General features: G+C 40.7%; 3 protein-coding genes across 5 annotated transcripts in view; 2 read left to right on the top strand and 1 right to left on the bottom strand.

Moving 5' to 3' along the window:
• Positions 1-128: 128 nt before the first annotated feature.
• On the top strand, positions 129-5,987 carry LOC121629135 (ATP-binding cassette sub-family F member 2). 2 transcript variants are annotated; one of them, XM_041968711.1, is made up of 15 exons: positions 129-235; positions 972-1,119; positions 1,224-1,436; positions 1,622-1,804; positions 1,978-2,149; positions 2,247-2,342; positions 2,436-2,538; positions 3,974-4,069; positions 4,181-4,300; positions 4,412-4,501; positions 4,591-4,701; positions 4,790-4,852; positions 4,936-5,064; positions 5,148-5,351; positions 5,438-5,987. In XM_041968711.1, the coding sequence occupies exons 2-15, from the start codon at positions 984-986 to the stop codon at positions 5,555-5,557; spliced, it is 1,836 nt and encodes a 611-aa protein (XP_041824645.1). In that variant the 5' UTR covers positions 129-235; positions 972-983; the 3' UTR covers positions 5,558-5,987. The 2 variants fall into 2 exon arrangements, with proteins under 2 accessions (XP_041824645.1, XP_041824646.1); XM_041968712.1 differs by lacking the exon at positions 129-235 and adding an exon at positions 332-449.
• si:ch73-173p19.1 lies at positions 5,818-18,422 on the bottom strand. The gene is made up of 17 exons (XM_041968710.1): positions 18,261-18,422; positions 14,165-14,271; positions 13,931-14,070; positions 13,697-13,857; positions 13,438-13,596; positions 12,904-13,351; positions 11,462-11,557; positions 10,720-10,810; positions 9,124-9,344; positions 8,777-9,019; positions 8,559-8,657; positions 8,276-8,469; positions 8,010-8,184; positions 7,757-7,913; positions 7,513-7,666; positions 7,166-7,277; positions 5,818-7,076 (listed from the first exon to the last, which is right to left on the bottom strand). Exons 1-17 carry the CDS (start codon positions 18,279-18,281, stop codon positions 6,901-6,903), a joined length of 2,754 nt encoding a protein of 917 aa, XP_041824644.1. The 5' UTR covers positions 18,282-18,422; the 3' UTR covers positions 5,818-6,900.
• A 2,264-nt stretch (positions 18,423-20,686) lies between these two features.
• The window catches only part of slc4a2b (solute carrier family 4 member 2b), a 43,786-nt gene continuing 43,069 nt past the window's right edge, over positions 20,687-21,403 (top strand). For both annotated transcript variants that reach the window (XM_041968709.1, XM_041968707.1), the window contains exon 1: positions 20,687-20,775. The gene's annotated coding sequence lies outside the window, so the exon portion shown is untranslated. The remainder of the gene's footprint in view (positions 20,776-21,403) is intronic.

Below are 21,403 nucleotides of genomic sequence, written 5' to 3'. Positions count from 1 at the left end.
CAATTAATTACACATCCTTACTATTTTACATTTGGCACAAATGTATGTACAGTATGAGTCTAGGCGTAAAAAAACGTTTACTGCAGTCCATGAGAAGAGGAGGGCACTTATATTTTCACCGCCCTTTTTGGCCATATATGGTCCGTCTGGCGGTTTGGCGAGCGGCTACATCCACCCGGCAAAAGGTGGACACGAGACCTCGGTGTGCTCCGAAGACAAGTGGCTCAATAAATAGGTAAGAGCGGCACTGTCGTTGATTGACAACTACCACTTTTACAGCTGTCTTATACAGGGTGCTATTAAAACAAACACCGGCTCGAGAGACACTTGTTAGCCGCCCTGAGACTTTGTCTTAAAGTCGGGCCTTGCGTCAAGTTAGCTTTAGCCATCTGGGCCCGTCAGTTGAAGCTAACGTTATTAGCTTAGGTAAAGGGCTGAAGTACGAAACTGTAAGTTTCTCAATTTATTGATACGATTTACCTCGTGTGTGTGACATTGTGTGTTAATTGGCGAACACAACTACTTGGGTAGTGTCATCGGCTAATTCGCTGTTAAGTGATAAAGTGTCACCGTAATGTTAGCGGCTTGGCAAATCACGCGTTATGTTCCAAAGAACCTAGTGTGCTGGCAAGTGGTAATGGAAAGAACCCCCTCAAAATACAGTTTTTATAGGCATTGCCACTATAAGGATCTATCGTTTGTCATATTTTGTGTTAATATACCATAAGTCTTCCTTTTAAAACAGTCACACGTGAGTTTAATATTGGTCACAATGGGAAGCCGGCCGGCATGCGTGCTTAGGGTTCTCCTCTAGTTTATATAAGCGGTTAGTTATTTCTGAGTCATACTTTTTGATAGGATCGGTACACTGTGTTGGCCTAGCGTTTCGAAATCCACAATCTTCAAATGATGATGCGTTTCTTGACATGATAAAGGTTCAGTGATTTGATTTTTTTTCTGCTGTTACATAGTTTTGCGTAACCATGCCGTCAGACTTAGCTAAAAAGAAGGCAGCAAAGAAGAAGGAGGCCGCCAAAGCCCGCCAGCGCACCAAGAAACCTGAAGAAGTAAATGGAGAAAGTGAACCAGACACCCAACTTAACGGAGCAGACAGCAATGGTGAGAGGAAAATTGGTTATACTAGATCTGTAGTCTATCACTTGCACTGTAGTTTTATTTGAAGCTGGGCATCACCTCTCAAATGAAGATCATATTTTTAACAGGTGTTGACAGTTTGACAAAGGAACTGGATGAGTTTGAGCTGCGGAAGACAGAGGCTCGCGCAGTGACTGGCGTTCTCGCCTCCCATCCCAACAGCACTGATGTTCACATAAGCAGCCTATCACTCACCTTTCATGGTCAGGAACTGCTGGCAGACACCAGCCTGGAGCTCAACTCAGGCAGACGCTATGGCCTCATTGGCCTTAACGGCACAGGTAACTGACTATTAATAAGGTACACTTTTTTAAAAAAATAATAAATCCTGCAACTAAACTTCCATTATGCTTGCTATCAGCTACAATCTGCAGCTCATTTTAACCCCCTGCCCCCCCACACATTTAAGAAGCTTTTAGTCTCCAAAACGGTAAATAATTGTTTAATTGTATTTTTCTTCTATTAGGAAAATCCATGCTGTTGTCAGCCATTGGGCATCGTGAGGTTCCCATTCCTGAGCACATAGACATTTACCATTTGACCCGGGAGATGGCCCCCAGCGACAAGACTGCTCTGCAGTGTGTCATGGAAGTTGATGAACAAAGGATAATGCTGGAGAAGGAGGCAGAGAGACTTGCCCATGAAGATTGTGAGTTATATTAAATCAAACATCTTAAACAGCTTCTGCATGTTCCAAAACCATCAAAATGCATAAATCCTGCAGCTGCAGTTTGAGTTCAGAAGCAAATATCTAAAACCAAATGCATGGAGTGGTGTTGCTGCTGTGATGACTAGAGACTGTTTTATCTCACTACATTTTAGCCGAGTGTGAGAAGCTTATGGAGCTTTATGAGCGTCTGGAGGAGCTGGATGCAGACAAGGCCGAGATGCGAGCCTCTCGGATCCTCCACGGTTTGGGTTTCAGCGCTGCTATGCAGAATAAGAAACTGAAGGACTTTAGTGGAGGATGGAGGATGCGTGTTGCTCTGGCCAGGTAAAGATGAAGGGCTTAGTTGTGCAGCATTCAATAAAATACGTCCTAGTTAGCTGAAACTCTAGTTTGACTTTGCAGCTGTTATTTTTCTTTGCAGAGCTCTGTTCATCAAACCCTTCATGCTGTTGCTGGATGAACCGACAAACCACTTGGACCTGGATGCTTGCGTGTGGCTGGAGGAGGAGCTCAAGTCGTAAGTTCACACCTTACCTCAGATGTATAATAATCCAAAGAGTTGTTACTTATGCACAGGAATGTGTATTGATACCTAAACTGATCTTGTCAGGTTCAAGCGAATCCTTGTGCTCATCTCGCACTCTCAAGACTTCCTGAATGGTGTGTGTACCAACATCATCCATCTGCATCAGAGAAAACTGAAGTACTACACGGTAAGAGCTACGGGCTTGAAGGAGTAGTGCACCCAGAAAGGTGTTTTCTGATCTGTAAACACAGAATTACTTAATTCTGATGAAAGTCAAAAACTGTTAAAATTAGTATTTTTTATTTATTTATTTTTTTTAAAACAGGATTTTGTGAGTGTAAAAAAAAAAAAAAGCCTCATAAGGCCCTCTACAGGATAAAATCTACGTCATGAGAAAATTTTAAAAACTCCACAGCCCCTCCCTCCAAATGCAGATAGACAGGTCCTCACCTAGCAGGCATAGAAAACCACACCCACCAATGCATATGAAGCGATGTGAGCTTGTACAGTGTGTCCCAATTCTGTGTGTCCCTACGTAGGCTACGGCTTGTCCTCTGAAGTCTGCTTAACATTCGTGAAATGGGACAGCCTGCCTAGCCAACAAGAAATTCCCATAGCAACAACATAGGATGTTGAATCACTTAAACCTCTTAAATTATTCATAGGACTCTTCAGTGAACGTTAACGCCAACAGTAATAAAAAAACAAAAAAAAAAAAAAACATGGTCTGAGGCTCTGTTGTTTTACAGTTGGTACACACTTCATTAACCACTTAAAAATATCAAATATTACAGAATTTTAATGTCACCATTTAACAAACATGTTTTTAAATGTACTTGGTTTTGTAATGTTTCTACTAAAGTGTAGTTAAAAAAAAAAATTTTTTTTGTTTCTTTTCAAACAAAACTTTATTGAAACTTAAAACATACTCTTCTGAGCTTGGTTGCTGTTTCGCCACCGTCTTGTGCCCAATGAATTATGGGAGAAAAGAGGCCGTGAAGGATGCATCACCAGCAGCCTTCGTTTGAGGCCAAACGAAGTGCGGATTTGAAGGATGGATTCGGAGGCTTCTTCAAATTCGGTGAATTGGGACAGTGCTTCGAGCATCACAATGACGAATGCAGCCGACAAATCCGCACTTTGAAGTGTGCAGACCCTGAATTGGGACACACACCTATATGGTGTAGATTTGCTAGTTTCAGACTTCTAGTCTTTCACAGAGTTTCTGATTAAATATTCCTGCAGTGGGACGGATTTGTGCTTCTGAGGGGTGTAAAAGTAACACCAGACTTTATTCTTTACCTGCTGAGCCTTATTTGGTGGTGGACAGCAGCTCAAATCGTTGTTGCGGCAACTTACAGCGGCACTTCCTGCAGCTGCCACAACCTGCTGGTAGAGTTATGCAAAAAGTAGGATGTGTAGTTACACTTTAGACCACCTTGAGTTCTGAAGACTGCTAGAAAGGGAAGCAATCTTATCATATCCTGGAAGGCCTTGTAGAATATCTTGAATGAACTCTACCATATTTAATTTCATAATGCTAAATAGGGAAACTAGGGCTGGGTTGTTTCTAATTATGTCTGTGTACCGTTGGATGACCATGCAAATCTAAATTTGTTTAGGGTAACTATGACCAGTATGTGAAGACCAGAGAGGAGCTGGAAGAGAACCAGATGAAGCGCTTCAACTGGGAGCAGGACCAAATAGCACACATGAAGGTAACTAAAGGACACAATGAAACCTGAGCTGACCCCACAAAAACTTTGGAAAATCTGTGCATTATCATTGATAAAGGTGGAGAGTTTCATTATTCTTATTTGTTCCTCTAGAATTATATAGCCAGGTTTGGTCACGGCTCTGCAAAGTTGGCACGGCAGGCACAAAGCAAAGAGAAGACGCTGCAGAAAATGGTGGCATCAGGCTTGACTGAAAGAGTTGTGAATGACAAGGTACAACGCTATCCTGGCTAGTAACTGATGAACTGGAAACCAACTACACTACTTGTTCCCATTTAAACACATGAAAGTGTTTAATGTATTAATGCCTCCTGTTTCCTCCAGACTCTGTCATTTTATTTTCCTCCCTGTGGGAAGATTCCTCCTCCTGTTATCATGGTTCAGAATGTGAGCTTCAAGTACAGTGACAACACAGTGAGTACAGTTACCATGCACCATGTTTTTTTTTTTTCTTTCTTTCTAATAAAAGAATTTTTCTTAATCTCTTATCTCCTCTTTCGAAGCCACACATATATAAAAATTTGGAGTTTGGTATTGACTTGGATACTCGGGTAGCTCTTGTGGGACCCAATGGAGCAGGGAAATCCACACTGCTGAAGCTGCTTATGGGAGAGGTAGGTGCAGTATATTGACCTGTAAGCTGTAGCATTGCATTGTCTTGAGGTTTGATGTTTTTATTTTTTTTTTTCCCCCTTTTGGTAGCTCCTCCCTACTGATGGCATGATCCGCAAACATTCTCATGTGAAGATTGGCAGATATCACCAGGTAGAGCTCAGCCCCACTCTCTTGATTGAGCTTCTCTAAAATAGTTAGATTTTTATTTATTTTTTTAAATCTACTTGTTATAGCATCTGACAGAGCAGCTGGAGCTTGACCTGTCTCCTTTGGAGTACATGATGAAGTGTTTCCCTGAGATCAAAGAAAAGGAAGAGATGAGGAAGATCATCGGTCGCTATGGCCTGACAGGAAAACAGCAGGTAAGAAAGTGATGCTAGGGGATACTTTTTTCTTTTGGGTTTCAAAATTCAGTATGTCTGAAATGGCTCTTAACTCCTTCCAGGTCAGTCCAATCAGGAACTTGTCAGATGGTCAGAAGTGCCGGGTATGTTTTGCCTGGCTGGCTTGGCAAAACCCTCACATGCTGTTTCTTGATGAGCCCACCAACCACCTGGATATTGAGACCATTGATGCACTCGCAGAAGCTGTCAATGAGTTTGAGGGTGGCATGATGCTGGTTAGCCACGACTTTAGACTAATTCAGCAGGTTTGTACTATTTTTGTAAAGGCTAATTTTTTTTTATATATGTTGATTGGAGATGACACTAACACAATCCACCTTTCTCACTTCAGGTAGCTCAAGAGATCTGGGTGTGTGAGAATCAAACCATCACAAAGTGGAGCAAAGACATCCTGGCATACAAGGAGCATTTGAAATCCAAGATTGAAAAGCAGCAAGCGCATGATATCTAAGGCTGCATCACTGAGCCATGTCTGGACAGATTACCAGGAAACTAGAACAGAAACACTCTTATGCATTTTATTGGACTCGTCTCCTGTACATGTTGTACTTCATTTCCATCTCAGTTTGACAGTGCTGCATCATGCTGAACCTGACCCCACACTTCACCTCAGGCTGCACTCTGGCTGATTCACCTGAAGCATCTCAGTGCATTTTGGAATGCATTCCATTGTGCCGTTTTCATAGATTTTTTTTTTTTTTTTTTTTTCCCCTCCAAATGTTCTGTTGAATTCCAACATGTATGCAGCAGCTTTTAGGTCATTTTATGATATTTCAAAATTGACTTTTTCCCCCCCCCCTCCCAGTGTAAAAATAAAAGTTCTGCCTTATTTAACAATGTAATGCAATAAAAGTTTGAATAAACAGAACATAAAAACAGCACACTTTGAGAAAACTTTATTAACTGGAGCAATGTTATTCAAAAGTCAGAAGCTTTAAGGGAAAATAATTCTGTAAACGATGAAAAACTAAGTGATTAAAGTTTCTTTGGGTTCTGTCTCCTGAGCCTCATGGCTGCATAGGTCCTACAATACATATTAACAGCCACTGGATTATAATTTGCTCACACACGGCCAACCTCTCAACTACTGGCTTTTCTTGGCTTTACAGACTTTAGAAGGTATGACAACTTAAAACATCGGCTGAGGGCATGCATCACCAGGATGCAATTAAAATACTAGTAACTTAAACATGTAAGCAGGCTTTAAATTGAATAAATCAAACCATTGCTTGATATTCAGTTGACTTGCAGAGTGTTTTCCAGATGTAGTGACTACATTTACAGTATAACAAAGGCAGGTTGTCATTGGAAGATAATCTGCCCTCACATACCTCATTTACCCTTTTTTGTTAAACTGACAATTTAAGTTTTCATTCAATTTATAGTCAGTGTCTGTTAGTTACAGTTTGCAAAAACATGCTGTGATACACAAACCTAAAATGCCAGCTATTAAAAATGGGGTCCTCTAACCTGTAAGCCTGCACAAAGTGTTAAAGCTGTGAAGTCAGTGTTGCAGAGACAATTCACTGCAGTGTATACAGGAAGGTACTGATGAATTCTGCAAGTTTCTTGTAAACTTTTTAGATTGAGTAGCTGGGAGTAACGATTAAAGGTTTATCTTAGCATGCTTGATTGTCAGATTAGTGGCATTAGCTGCAGTTGAAACAGTGCAAGTAGGAGTGTTACTGTTTCCAGGTTATCCTGGTAGCAGCATTTTTCAGGGACTAAAGGAGCCAGCAGCAGTCAAAACCATACTCAGATAGGTATATCCAGACCAAACAAAGGTACTAAGGCTCACTGAGCTTCCCATTCCTCATCTGAGACTTCATCTGGTGGAATAGCACGAGTGTTACTGGCCCGAATGCTGCTGATGTTGGTCAAAGATAGGAGGCTAGCAATACCCATCAGACTCACACCAGTACCGTCCAGGTTCACCTGAGCAAGATGCATGTGCTTCAGGTACTTCAGACCTGAGGGGATAATAAGAAAATGCACAAAAACATGTTATTTTGCTGTGCCTGAATTAATGAAAGGTAGACTTGTTAAAATACAACCGTACCATGGTCTGTGATCCGAGTGCGGCTGAGGTTAAGTTTAACAAGCTGATGACAGCGGATCAGACCCCTCCTTACTACCGTGTCTCCCACCTGTGTGCTGGCTAGCCCCAACACCTACAAGACAGGATATTATAATGCATCCAAATGCCTACATTTTCAATTTTAACATTTTACCAATGAGATAACAGCTAAGTCAGTGAGCTATAATGGTAAGAAGCTAATAAACAGCAAGAGAAATTTAAAAACTAAACTTTACCTGTGTAGCTTTTTAAGAATACAGTAATAATACAGAAGTTTTTCTCCAAGTAACTCGCAGGTGAGCAAATATACAAAAATAAAGTTAGATCACCTGAAGGTGCGGCAGACAGGTGATTAGTTCGGCAACTCCTTGGCTGGTGACAGCTGTTCGATCCAAACACAGATCCTGCAGTTCCTGCAGGCAACGCAGAGCGGGAAGCCCTGCATCTGTCACCTGAGTGTTGCTAAGCGACAGCTTTTTCAACCTGCACAAGGGCGCACACAGAACTCTAGTCAGTGTCCTTGTTTTAACCAGAAACAGCTGTTGGTCTGACCTCAGGGAGCATGGCAATGACCTGGTCATGGTAGAGAGCTGGCTGACTCCCTGGTCGGTGACTTGGGTGTAGTCTGTCAGGTCCAGTTCCAACAGGAGAGACAGCTTACAGAGGTATGAGAGGCCACTGTCTGTCACAGTGTGGCGTCCAGGAAGGGTGAGATGAGTCAACTTTAGACCTGAAAAGAAAATAAACTTTACAGGTTTAGAACAGTTTTTAAATGTCTTATTTCCCTCGACTTGCCTGTTAATTTTTTAACCTTCTATTTACAAACCTGAGATAATCTGAAGGGTGTGATTGCCATCTTCTACAGGGATTCCCCCCAGACTGAGAGAAGATAAAGCAGGGTGGGTAGCAAGGTTTTGCAGAGACACGTCTGTCACACCTGTCCCATCCACACTGAGAGTCTGCAGACTGAACATCTCCGCCAAAGCAGTCACATCCTTAACCTAGCATGCAAACACACAGAGACAGTGAAATGACAGAAGTACATGCAATAGGCTCGTGAGCCAACTTGAGCCAAAAACAGTACAAGCAAACCTTAGTGTGTTTGATGCTGAGAAGACGCAGCTGTGGCACACAGGCAGGGAGAACGACCAATGTGGCCTCAGTCACCGCTGTCTGGTTCAGACTGAGCTGAGAGAGGCAGGATGGAGCGGACTGAAGATATGGCACCATCCCAGCATCCGTCACTTTGGTCTGATCCAGGGACAGGAAACACAGACTCTTCAAACCTTGACGATAGTGAAAGAATAAAGTAGGTTGATAGTTTGCTAATATGTGCAACTTGTTCACAAGACAGTGAGTGTGTCAAAAACCGAACCTGTGATATACTGCAGACAGGAGTCCGTCAGTTTACTACAGGAAGCCAAGTTAAGATATTGCAGTTTAACCAAGTTGGACAAGATTATCAGGCCAGAGTCTGGACAGAAAAAAACAGTCCAGATAAATAAAGAGAAGCAGCTGACTGCTCAAAGATTTGACAAAAGTCTAATCAACAAAATAAAAACTACAAACAACATCCTAGTACACAAGTTTTACCTGTAATGAGAGGTGAGTTGACTAAACTCAGATGCTTCAGAGCTGTGAAGACCCTTAACTGTCGCAGGAGCTCATTAGTGGAGTAAGGGTAACAGTTGAGGACAAACTTCTGCAGTGGGCAGCCGAAAAAGAGTTCAAGGGTTCGTGGACGTAGCAACCTCTCTCTGGACATATGATTGAGCAGAAGCTCTGCCAGCCCTGGGGTCAGGCATGCCAGACTGCTATTGTACTGCATACTGGGAGCTGGGAAAGTTCGGACACAGGGACAACAATGACCACAAGTAAAATAAAGCATGCAATACATTTACTGGGAAGTCCTAGAATGCTCTCCTCTCATGGTTTCTTACCAGTCATGAGTTGGACAGTTGCACGGGTGGCCAAGGCACACAGGGATGGCACATTCGGTGTCCTAAAGGGTCTTTTAGGTGGTGATGGTTGCCCCTGGGAAGCACTGTGGTCCTCTTGTGCAGCTCTTTGAAGACGCTCCACTGCTGCCAGTCCTGCAGCTACTGGTGCCACTGGACCTCCTGACTCCTCAGGAGCTGCAACTTCCTCCTCTGGGGCCTCTCTATAACAAATAAACACAGCTATCATTGACACACACATCTTGTGTCTTATGTTGATTAGATTTGTTCGGCTAAACAACAGATTAGACTGAAAACAAAACACAGAGACCATCTACATGATGGGACAGGTAAGATTCACATCTTAAGGAAACTGAGACCCTTCAATATTTGCACCAAAATAGCCAGAGCAAAAAATTAGCCCGAGTGGCTCTCTGGACCTTTTACAATGGTTCTTAACGCATTGCTAAAAATGCTAAAGAACAAACTAATGTTTTTAAATATAGTTATAATAAATTTTAGCATTGGATTGGATTAATTACATTGAATTTCCACAACATGACGACATCTTATCATTAGGTTGGAAACTAATGACAAGACTAAAAACTATTTTCCACAACTATCTACACCCCATAGAAGTCTGTTCATCCACTTTTCGCAAAAGTTTTATGTCTTTATTTTAAAACTTAAAAATAGAAACAAAACGTGGTTCTTCAAAAATAAACTTCATTTGGTAGATTTTTTATCAAAAATGATAAGTTGTCTTTTTTCAAAAGGTCTCTTGACATGTGTAGCTCTAAAGTTGTATTTAGCTGGGCTGAGGGAAAAAATGCTCTTTGGACTGTAAAGGTTGCAGACCCCTGTCCTAAGTGGTAGTTTTTCAGCAAGACCTGGTCTAACGTGGTCTGGGACCCCAAAAAGCAATGGATTGTCTCTCTTTATTTTTCGCTACAAAAACTCTGAACGCCAGAGATCCGGCACAGTTTACTTATGTACTTTTTCACTATCGTCACACACATTAACATATTCTGGACAGCATGAGGTTTATTGTTTTGCCTAAGAACACCAACAGTGGACGCAGAGGGAATCAAACCCACTGTCTGGTCAGAAGATGACCACTGTCCTAGCTGTCGCAGCTGCCTCGAACAGTGTCATTCATTTGATCTGTGAGTAGTTTAAATGTTATTGCTGATCAAAGTATACTGTATCTCCAGTATAAGTTTTCATTCAAATGCTGCAAAACTAATTGAGTCATTCTTTAGATAGAAGCCATCAAATGTTTTAAACACTATTTAGAAATGTAAAATGATTCCTCAATAAGCATCAACTATATTTTAATTATTATTGTATGTACAGAGCATCTTATATTTGACATACTGTTTAAATAAATGGAGCTCTTTAATACAAACCCCCCAAAAAATAGTGGGAATATTTTTTCCTTTAATAAGTAGACAAACAACAAAAAACACAACAGTTTTTTCACAATGGAAAACAATCTAACTTGCTGCTTATTGAGTTGAATAAATACTATTACATGACATCTAAGGTCCAAAAGTACTTAAAATGACTGGATGGATTGGATTCTGTCTGGGCACCCACCTGAGTCGATTGCCTTGTTCTGGCCAGTGGTGTTGGGGCTCGAATCCTCCTCGAATCCTGTTCTCTGGAAAGAAAGGCAGCCTTTGTATCCCTGTGAAAATGTCACAAGTCATTGCCATAATCCAAACATATATCTCCAATCCACAGAGCTGAAACTCAACATTATCAATATTAGTAGGACCATTTATATAAAAACATTTTGACTAAAATTACTGTAGAAAAAAAGCCACACCTCTGATTAACATTTTTTAGCGTAGATCTTTGATTCTTCTTGACCAAAACACGACTGAGAGCGCTCTTTTCTCTCCATAAGCTGACACACATTAGGAATACTGTATAACAACCACATGCTCTGAAACACTAAATATGATTGGCTGGCCATCTGTATGAGGTCAGGGTACTCAGTTCACAGAGGTGGGGCTGATCCAGTGTACAATATATGTTTGAGAGAAGGGCACATTCACCCACATTTTCCTAATCCTAATCTGTCCTAAATATGAAACATTTCTGGGGCAGTGGTCTGACGTTCTCTATCCAAGAACAGTTATGCAACTGAGACTATAAAACAGAGGGAAAACACTTCCAGCAGCATACACTGTACAGTATGAGGCAGGAAAAAGTTTTCTGGATGAAGGATGGAGGCACATGGAAATAGTAAAATGGGAGGCAGGGGGAGGAGGAGCCATCAAAATGTAGGTCAAAGGAGAAATGAAGTTTCTGCAGCAGACACATCGAGTAGTACCGTTAAACATGGGTGGTAGCTCTTCCTCTTCTTGTTCCTCAGCACCCTCTGCACCAGGATCCTCGGCACTGCCAGGAACCAGCCGCTGGCCACGCCCTATCAAAATCCAAGAATGTGATCCATGAGTCTCTACCACAATGTATCTCAGACAATTGTTTAAATAACTGAACCTAGAAACTGCAAACCTATAAGAATGTTAGAGGGGTGAATTGTTACAATGACTTCGCAAGAAAGAGTGCAACCTAAGATTTTTTGTGTCTTAGGATAAAAAAATCTAAAATATATTCATGTCTACATAAAAATGTAAGATGAGCTACTGCCTAATAATGTATTTCTGCAAGAAAAATCCAACCTCAGACCTTAAAAAGTCCACAAACAGTATTGGAACAAAGCCAAACAGTAAGGCTGACTTCATGTTGACAGCGTGACGCGTGAGCTTCAGCAGCTAAAGGTGTTTAATTGCTCACAAGGTCAATATTACCAGCAAAGTTTTCAGCTGTGTATTTTAATAAGGACCGCTTCTCAGGTGCTTAACTAACTCATCGTCATTTAGCCAAAACTCTAGGTGCTTCGGGATTGCTCAAGCTACATCTGTTGTGCAGCCATTGCAGATACTCTGTTCTGTTAAAATGGGAGCTGCAATGAAAATGAAGTCAGCGATCGGCTGTCGTTCTCATAGGGCTGGGCGATATGAACCAAATCTTATAGCTCAATATTTTTTACCTGAAGCACGATATAAGATATATATCTCGATATTTTTTTTTTTTGTCAAGTAACCAAAAAGAGTTCTAATTTACAGCCTTTAGTGCCAAATATACTTTTATTAAGGATCAGCAGCACATGTGCATTAAAACAGCTGACTGAAATTAAAGTACATTGATATTAGATTAAATGCTCCTAAAAACAAAATAAATTAAAAATACTTTTCAGTGACCATAACAAAAATACAGCTGTGCAAAATGCAAAAGAAAAGATGCTTTTAACTCAGAACAAGCTATCTCGATATAAATGATATTGCTTCCTTCTAGATTGCGTCTGATAAAGTCTCGATATATTTGAAAATCTCGATATATTGCCCAGCCCTACGTTCTCATTCAAATGGCTGACTGCTTTGCTCTGTTTGGAAACAGTATTAAAGGCTATAGCACACTTAAATATTCAGAGCTGCTCATTATGGCAATTAACCAGAAAAATATAACTCCTTATACATTATTATTAAAATAATGTACAATTATTAAAACTAGATGTCAAAGCATATCTGAATCTCAGCCTGTCTGCCCTGTACCTGCTGTCATTGACCAGCTTCAAATTTTGCAGAAGTGTGAGGATAGTTCAAAGAGGGACAAGTGGTTTACGGGTAAAAGCTAGAGCCAAAGTGTTTGATGTGGGAATTCAAACATATAACATTGTACAGTAGAAATAAATTGCATTCGTGCATTTACCCCAGAAGTGAAAAGGTCCAGACAGGGCAGGACCAGCTCCAGGTATCCCAGCATAATTTACTGCCTCCTCCCACAGATCATTAGGTAATAGAGGTGGTACCACAGGGTCCTGTCCTTGTGCCCCTTCCTGGATAGGTATATGTGGCTGAAGAGGCAAAACACATGGAGGCGGCTCGTTCTGGACTGCTGAAGGGGGATCAGCTGGGCTTGGATCCTGAGGTGTTTCTGGGGGAGTTGTTTGAATACACAGTGCAGCGTTAGGTGTGAGGCCAAGAGAGCGCAGTGAACACGCCAGCTCGGCCTCCCCAAATCGTTTCCGTGGAAAACCCTGAAGGAGAGAAAAGGAGGGTAGGGAGGGATGACGTCCGGTGATGTGCTCCACAACGCTGCGTAGTGGGGCATCAGCTGAGAAGCGCTCACGCATGGACTCACCAGACGGCAGCCGAATCTGAAGCAACAAAGAAATCTGATGTTTAGATTACTGTAAAATGGTTATTTCTATCAGATTCAAATGAAGGTTTTTCATAACCTCACCATGAGGGTGCAGTTGTTGTCTACATTTGTCTGAATCTTTCCACTAAGTTTCTGCCCTTGGCCAGTGGGAGGAGATGAGTCTGTACCAGCACAAGTCTGGATCTTCTCTTGCAAGCTCCTCCGATCCTCTGCAATCCGCTTTAAAACCATATCACGCTCCTTGTAGCATAAAATGCACAAGACAAAAAGTCCTTTTTTAAAAACCACAGATCAGACACCAGACTTGAAAAGGTTTTCCTTTTTGAATGACACTGCTGACCTGTTTCTTTTGTTTCTTCTCTGCTCTGGCTTCCTGAGCTATGCGTTGTCTTTCTTTCTCTTCAAAGTCACTCTTGTCTTGTTTGATCCGCGACTCAACTGGAGGTGGATCAGGGGACTGGGTGCATGATTGTGACGGCCTCAGGACCAAAGAGGGGTGTGCTGTTACAGATGGAAAAAAAAGACATTATTTTGTGCCCTTAAATTATGCTAAGTGCACATGAATGTGTATTACCTTGACTGTCAGTGGATGATGTGTGTGAAGCAGAGGTGCTTGCTGCTTCTTTGGGAGGGTTGAAAGCAGAAAAAGCCGTCTCAGCCGACTGTGATGACTGTTTAAGCAATGTGTGCCGTGGGTACTGACCCTGTAAGAGCCTGTCGACATATAACAGAAGGAAAGAAGTGATGAACAGAGTTTTATGTTATAGCCTTTAATGACTGGGTTGAGAAGAGGTCTGGGACAGTTCACCATTCAGCCGCCTCCGTCACTGAAAAATGCCCTGCCTGCACAGCTGCCTGGATCTGTTCTTCTGTGAAGCCCATCTCACGGAGGGTGAGGAATAACTCCCCGATAGTCTGCAGAACAATATCAAAACACAGCTCACAGGACAGTTGTCAAAAAAAATCAAGAGAGAAATGTAAACAGCTTGGGTTCAGTTTGTCTGGCTCAAAATTACTTCAAACTACTTCAACTGATCAGACATCAGGGTACTTCCAGTTTAGTTTTTTTCTTCCTCTAGTGTATCCCTGCACTAATATCCTCAGACCTATTATTAATATACAACAAAAAAAAATATTTTTATCTTTTTTTTTCCAATATAAAGATATAAAAGAAATACAGCGGTCAGTGTTTACTTTATTGCATTCTTGGTTGACTTCATTTAAATATCTACAGGGTTTTTATATTCAGGGGAAGGAGGAAGCGGGGAGGGTGGGTGAGCGGTCGACGGTGCCCTGGTTCCCCGGGTGTGCGGCTGTAACATTGGGTGGGTGTTGGCCTGCACCGGGTGGTTGTCTGGGGGTGGCTCTGGGCTCTTGCGGCCCTGGGCCCTTCGCTCTGGCCGCTCTGGATGGCCGGTGTCTGGCACGGTCGGCGGCTACCGATTTTGGGGCCGCTGGGGCCTGTGCCCCGTGTCAGCGGGTGGCTCTGACTGGGGCCTTCTTCTGCCATCCTCTGGGTGGGTCCAGGTTCATCTTCATAGTGGGGTAGCTTGGGTTCGTGCTCCGGTATTGCTGCTGATCGCCTCGGCCTCTGGGCCACCCTGGTCTGCCTCTAGCCTCCGTAGAGGCGAGGTCGCATATGCATGATAACACTCATCTTTGATCACTCCTCATGCCTCGTACTCTGCATGCTGACACAGTAACCGAGTTGTCCAGTGGGTTTATACACTAAGAGCTACTTTTGTTTAGGTTTTTGTGTGCATTTCTGGTACTTTGGTTGTTTTTATGATACATGCTGTTCCTGTCTTGGTTATTTTATTTTTTTGGAACTCCTGATGATTGTCAGCTTAGTTTACTTGTAAAAGCTGTAGGAAAATTCTCTGTTGTATTTCTATACAGGTATAGCAATTGGTTGTCTAGTTTTAGGTTGGATTGAAGGGTCGCTGTTGCCTTCAATCTACTGTGTCTTTCTCTCATCTTCCCTTTATCTATTTTCCTTTTTTATGTTCCCTCAGATCAGGTCCAACAAGATTACATAAATTCCATAATTCTAAATAAATAAATAAAGATTATCCAGAGAAGCCTTATATCCATAAAGCTCCCCTTGGCTAACCAAATTTGTTTGGCACAACACAGCAGCCAGATCATCATTCTGCTTGCCACCATGCTGGACAGGTCAAGTTTAAAAAAAAACACCATCTACAGAGTTTTTAATATTAAGTCACATATTATTTTCCCCTTTTCAGACTAGATCTGTAGTTTGGGCATAAGTTTGAAGATATTATTGCTCTAAATAATTTTCTTTATATCGTTTATGTTGACAAAGATTCTAAACCCAAAGTTTGCTCTTTTTAGATATTAAATAGCAAGACACATTTTAACACTGTAAATTGGTGTTGTACACCTGTTCTTAGAAAATTGGGTAATGAATTGATAAGGGAATAGAGATGGGAACTGATAAGACTTTATTTATATCACTGTCATTATCAATTCTGGCTATCAATCTGGTTCTTTATCAATTCTAATCAATTCCTGACCCATTTTTCTAAGAACAAACAAGTATACAACATAAGTTTAAGATGTCAACAAAATAATCTATTTAATATCTAAAGAGTAAACTCTCAGTTTAGAATTAAAGAAATTATTTAGAAAATTAATCAAATCAATAACATCTTCAACGTGATATGGAGGAAAGAACTGCAGATCTGCTCTGAGAAATAGAAAAAATACATCACTTAGTATAAAAACTCTGTAGATGTTTACATGAGGTCAACCAAGAATGCAGTAAAATAAACCCTGACCACTGTATTGTTACTAGAATTCCCGGGATTTTCAACCTTTTCTGGAGTCCCCCCTCCCCCTCCCACATCTAATCACCTGACCTATTGATTTTCATCTCACATACTCAGCCAAGGCTTTTGACTGCACCTTACAGAAATGGCCACTGTTGACTTTACCTTCAGTTTAAATCTGTAGAGATGAATATATCTTTGTGATAAATCTTTTGTATACATTAGATACATTTAACACAAGAATGGCCAAAACAGTCATTTATTTCTCATAACAGTGTTTCCCTGCAGTTATATCCGAACGGCTGCCTTTAGACCTTTTCTTTAGCACAGATTTATACTTTTTCCTTTTATTAAACAACTGAACAGTGTGATGTTATTTGTTTTATTTACATGACTCCACATCATTTCTCCTCTGCCCGCACGTGGCCTGATGTGCAATTTGAAAAATAAGCCCCGCCCACCACAACTGTTTCACCACTTCATTCTCAGAATGGATTATATAATGTGCCCAGCTAAAGCCTACTTTAGTCTCCTCGAAGCACACACATCAGTGGCTACAGGTGAGCTAACTACTAATTTAATGAGCTGCTAATAGCCTCCAGACAGAGATACAGCAGGAATATTTTCACCAGTAGGGGAAAATAAATTCAAACTTGGTCAGTGATGAATTCTCTGACATTCACAGAAAGCAGGACGTTGTTTCATTAATGTGACGACTGAATTAAAAGAAGCCACACATCAGACAGGTAAGAACTACGGGCAGAGTAGTGATTAGGCTGCGAACTCCTCCGCGTAAGGATGATCTGTAACTATTGTTCGTCTTTCCAATACAGACATCAGAGCTTTTGCCATTGTCATGTTTCTTAGTAAAAGCCATGTAGCCATAGTCTGGACTGCCACAACTGGCAACAACAGATGCACATGTCTGACATTGTTTATTGAGCTGGCCAGCACAAATAGATAGGGATTGATAAACCCGGTGGCGCACAATTCCAGAGCTTTAGAAAAATAAGAACTCGTGGAACCGGTTTTCGATTCCCATCCCTTTAAGGTAATCGATAAAGAACGGGATAGATAGGCAGGATTGATAATGGCATTGATATCAATATCATCTTATCTATTTCTATCCTAATTTTGAGATGAACGACTCTGAGTTCAAGAACAACTGCTGTGAGTTGATTCAATAAACTATGAGTATCTTTACCCATAGTTAGGAGCCATAACCAATGGAGCTCCAATACCTGAATTTACCATAGCAACCGCTGACAAAAAGCCACTTATTTTACCCGATTAGAGCGAGCGGTTCTTATTTAAGCATATGGGCAATATGAAGAGGTATTTTGTGAAGAAGGGAACAAAGCTTCTGCTTAGGAGAGAGAAGCAGCGTGGAAGAAAACTGCTGCCTGAGTCAGTGTGGAAGTTGGAATCAGTGTGGAAGAACCAAGTCTTTGTGTGGAGAAAACTGAAGATAAAGCATAACGGTATCTTTCAGAAATATAATGTATTGTACTAGACCATAATCATACACTTTGTGTATTTCACACTTATTGATATACAAATAAATTCAAATTATACAAAATATTCAGTGTCTATTTCTACGTCTAGTGATTTAAACACCAATAAATGCTACAGTGTGTATAGATAGATAGATAGATAGATAGATAGATAGATAGATAGATAGATAGATAGACAGACAGACTTGTGTTAGTAATGTTCACACATTATAGCAACACATTTTTTCAGCATATTACAAAGGAACACAGATATAATAGTAACTATATTGAAATATTCAGAACAGATTGATGTTTAGGTTCGCTTCGGCAGCTGTAACAAAAGTAATTCATATAGTTTTAGTGGCTGGTTAGCTCTTAGAGGTTAAATTAACTGACTGACAGTAAAAGCTAATAATCTAAATTTAGCTAAAAAAAAATCCCAAGAACAGCTAATGTAAATTATACAGTTAAGTGGAACAACGAGAGCTGTCAACAAACAACGCTAGCATAGTAGCTAACAGTTAGCCGAGGGACAGCCAGGCTACAGCAGCTAGCAGGCTAATATCTTTTTGTAGAGTACAGTGTTGGGTCACAGACAGGTACGTTCTTTGGAGCTTACCGGAGAGGCAGCAAAACTCATGCTGTTGTTTCGAGGTTGCTGCAGATATTCGGAGTGTAAATTACTATAATAATCAACTTTGTTGACTTCCTGTTTGTGTTTCGAAAGCAGTCCGCTATGCTAGCCACACTGACCTCTCCCCCTCTTATTTGCAGATTGACAGAACATCAACTAAGAAGCGACCTATCAACACTGCGTACACCGCAGCTTCTCTTCAACAGCTAGTAGTCCACAAATCCCGACTAGCTGCTTAATGATTGACATGCTTAAACTCCAATCAACCAATGAGTTATCAGCAACGGTTTTTTTTTATTTACGGTCAGAAAGTGGAATCTAGCAAGGTTTACGCATGAAATGCGCCGTAAAATACACACCAAAAATGACCTAACCATTGCAGCAGTGAAACATTTACAGTTAATCGGAACAAAATAGACAAAAAAACATAAACATAAAAATAAATAACAGTTATTTAAAAAAGACTCAAGCGGCATAAATGATAATTAAATGGCAATTAACTGTTTTATAACTTAGATAAATTATTTTAGAATCATGCCAGAGAAAGAAATAGACAGAAGCTAGTTCAAAAATGCCTATATTTAACAAGTCACAAGTCAATGTTAAAGAAAGAAAGAAAGAAAGAAAGAAAGAAAGAAAGAAAGAAAGAAAGAAAGAAAGAAAAATGCAATCAGATGAACAATCTTCAATGGAAAAACTATATCATAAAACCTACATTTAGAAAGTTTGCTCATGTGATTAGCAGCAAGCCTCCAGCAGGGGTCAGTGTCACTTTATGAACCATAAACCCTGTTTTCAAAGTATGAGGCTTAATCCTAGTTCTACTTATGGCCTTACTGCTTAGTTCTACGTCCTACTCTTTTTCAAGGATTAGGAAATGGTGGTCATTTAGTCATTCATATGGTCACCAAAGCTCTGGCTTTACAGGTAGATGACCACTAAATTAATCCCTAAAACAAAACACAGAGGTAGTGGATTAAGCAAGTATAGAAGATGGATGGATGGATATATCATCCATCAGTGTATGTATACACATAGGGGGGAAGGGCCAAAGGGCCTAAAACTGCCCTCAGATAAAGTTTGGAGAAAAAAAACTGCTCCACCTTAGTTTAATTTAATTACTTGATGCTCAAGATCCTGGTAATGCTGTTTAATCCCACAGATGTTCAGCAAGTGAGTCAACACAACCACACATTGCTCCTTGACATATCCACACTACCCAAAACTACCCAAAACACATACATACATCTCTTAGTTTGTGACTTGGTAGCAAACTGTCATATCAGCCAAATCAAACACATTACACAAGTTATATATTCTTTATTAACTAACATCTCCTCACCTCCATCTACTGAACCTCCCCCTAAACTAGTTGGAGCTTCCCTGAGGAGGCCCACCTCACATTTTGAAAACACTGCACCACGGTAAATGCAACTTTTACACAATTCCCCCTAAAAAAACAAAACAAAACAAATAAAAAAAAAAAAAAACAAACAAACAAAAAAAAAAAAAAAAAAAAAAAAAACAAAAAAAAAAAAAAAAAGAAAAATTGATTGAACGAAGTTGCAAAAATCTCTTCAGTGAGTGAAGATATACATTTTTTGTAGTACATAACTACAATAAAAGTAATTGCTGCAAATGGAGAGACTTAAACAAAACAAAAGAGGCATGGATCTTTCAGGGCAAAACTAATTAGAAAAAGAATTAATAATAGAGCTATTATTTTGTACGCATTTCTTTCATGTTGTAGTCTGCAAAGTGGAACAGAATCCATTGGAGGTCTCTTAACATATAAGAACAATTACTTGGATTTGAACACAATTTAGTTAGAGCAGCTAAAAAAATCATAATATCAGCAGAAGAATCATATTAATACGAAGTTATCTTCTGAACAATTAAAGGGCAAATATCAACATTATTTATCAAGTTGGAACGTTTTCTGAGTTTATCTGCAGGCGGACTCTGATTTGTTTGTTCCACGCATGTGGTTAAAAAGGGCGTTCTCGGACCTGTTTCCAGCCGTCGGATCTGAGCGGGTCAGCCGGCTGATGTCCCGGCTGAACGCCTGTTTAAGTAAAATGAAAAATCATGCCCACCCAGCTCCCCGACGGGTCACACGGGCAGTAAATGATGCGAACCCATTATAAATCACATAGCACGCATGCGCAGCAGTAGCTAGCCAGCAAACGAGATGAGAAATTGACAGAAATTACCAGAGCAAAAGCGGAATTTATTTCACGTATATTCTAATTGAAGACATGGAATTACGTTCACAAAAATACAGAATCTTTCCCAATGTTACGTAGTCTCATTTGATGGTATGTTTCAGCTGAAGTAATTGATAGACGTACTGTACATCACAATGTAACCGACGTGGATGGTCTCCAGGCAGCTCAAATTATTTTATTTTGACATTCTCAACGGAAAAAGTGGCGGTGTCATTTTTAGGCGGTTGACATCGGGTGACTGAGAGTGAGTTTGAGCTGAGTACCAGGCACCGGTGAGTAAATAAGATATAATCATTTGTGTGACACTGAGTCTCAAAAGGATTTCACTTGATGAAAAGGGGTTTTTAAACTTCTGACCGGTGTTATTTTGTACGCATGTCTGGTAGTTTTACCTGTTGACTCATTTCCCCGTGAACACTGCACTGACACTACTGCCACACATGCAGACAACTGTACTCTATCACCGGTGGATGACTTGGCGTTGTATCTCGGTCTCCTAACCTGGTGATACAAGAGGGGAAAGTCTGAGAAATTCATACATTTTTGGGGGCTTTTCCTCTTTGTTAAATATTCTTCACAGACTGTTGGGTGAAATTAACGATGATGCTATAAGTTCTCCATGGCAGCTAGCAGTAACGCCTCCTGACAGCAGTCACGGTGGTCACGTTGATGCGTTAATGCCGATTAATGCTACATGCTCATTTCTTAAGTAACTAGACGAAGTTCCCACCAAAAGCACTTTGGAGTGTAGGGATGTGTCCAGCATTACTCATTCTTCATTCATTCATTCATGTCTCAGTCGAACAAGAGAAGTATTGCGTCTTTTGTGTTCTCGGTCATTAGGTGACATGTTTACACACATCTGTCACCGGAAAGTTGGCCAGTTTATGACGAATAGAA

This window comes from Melanotaenia boesemani, chromosome 18, assembly GCF_017639745.1.
Source record: "Melanotaenia boesemani isolate fMelBoe1 chromosome 18, fMelBoe1.pri, whole genome shotgun sequence".
Taxonomy (NCBI): Eukaryota; Metazoa; Chordata; class Actinopteri; order Atheriniformes; family Melanotaeniidae; genus Melanotaenia; species Melanotaenia boesemani.
This window is presented reverse-complemented; position numbering and strand designations above follow the sequence as displayed.

Bases quoted from the DNA above. Each gene is read 5' to 3' on its own strand.
- LOC121629135 (XM_041968711.1), top strand. From the start codon at position 984: ATGCCGTCAGACTTAGCTAAAAAGAAGGCAGCAAAGAAGAAGGAGGCC. The intron at 4,853-4,935 runs GTAGAGCTCAGC...TACTTGTTATAG, and splicing joins AGATTGGCAGATATCACCAG to CATCTGACAGAGCAGCTGGA. The intron at 5,352-5,437 runs GTTTGTACTATT...TTCTCACTTCAG, and splicing joins ACTTTAGACTAATTCAGCAG to GTAGCTCAAGAGATCTGGGT.
- si:ch73-173p19.1 (XM_041968710.1), bottom strand. From the start codon at position 18,281: ATGAGTTTTGCTGCCTCTCCG. The intron at 13,858-13,930 runs GTAATACACATT...CATCTGTAACAG, and splicing joins ATCATCCACTGACAGTCAAG to CACACCCCTCTTTGGTCCTG. The intron at 10,811-11,461 runs GTACTACTCGAT...ACATTTTCACAG, and splicing joins GCTACCACCCATGTTTAACG to GGATACAAAGGCTGCCTTTC.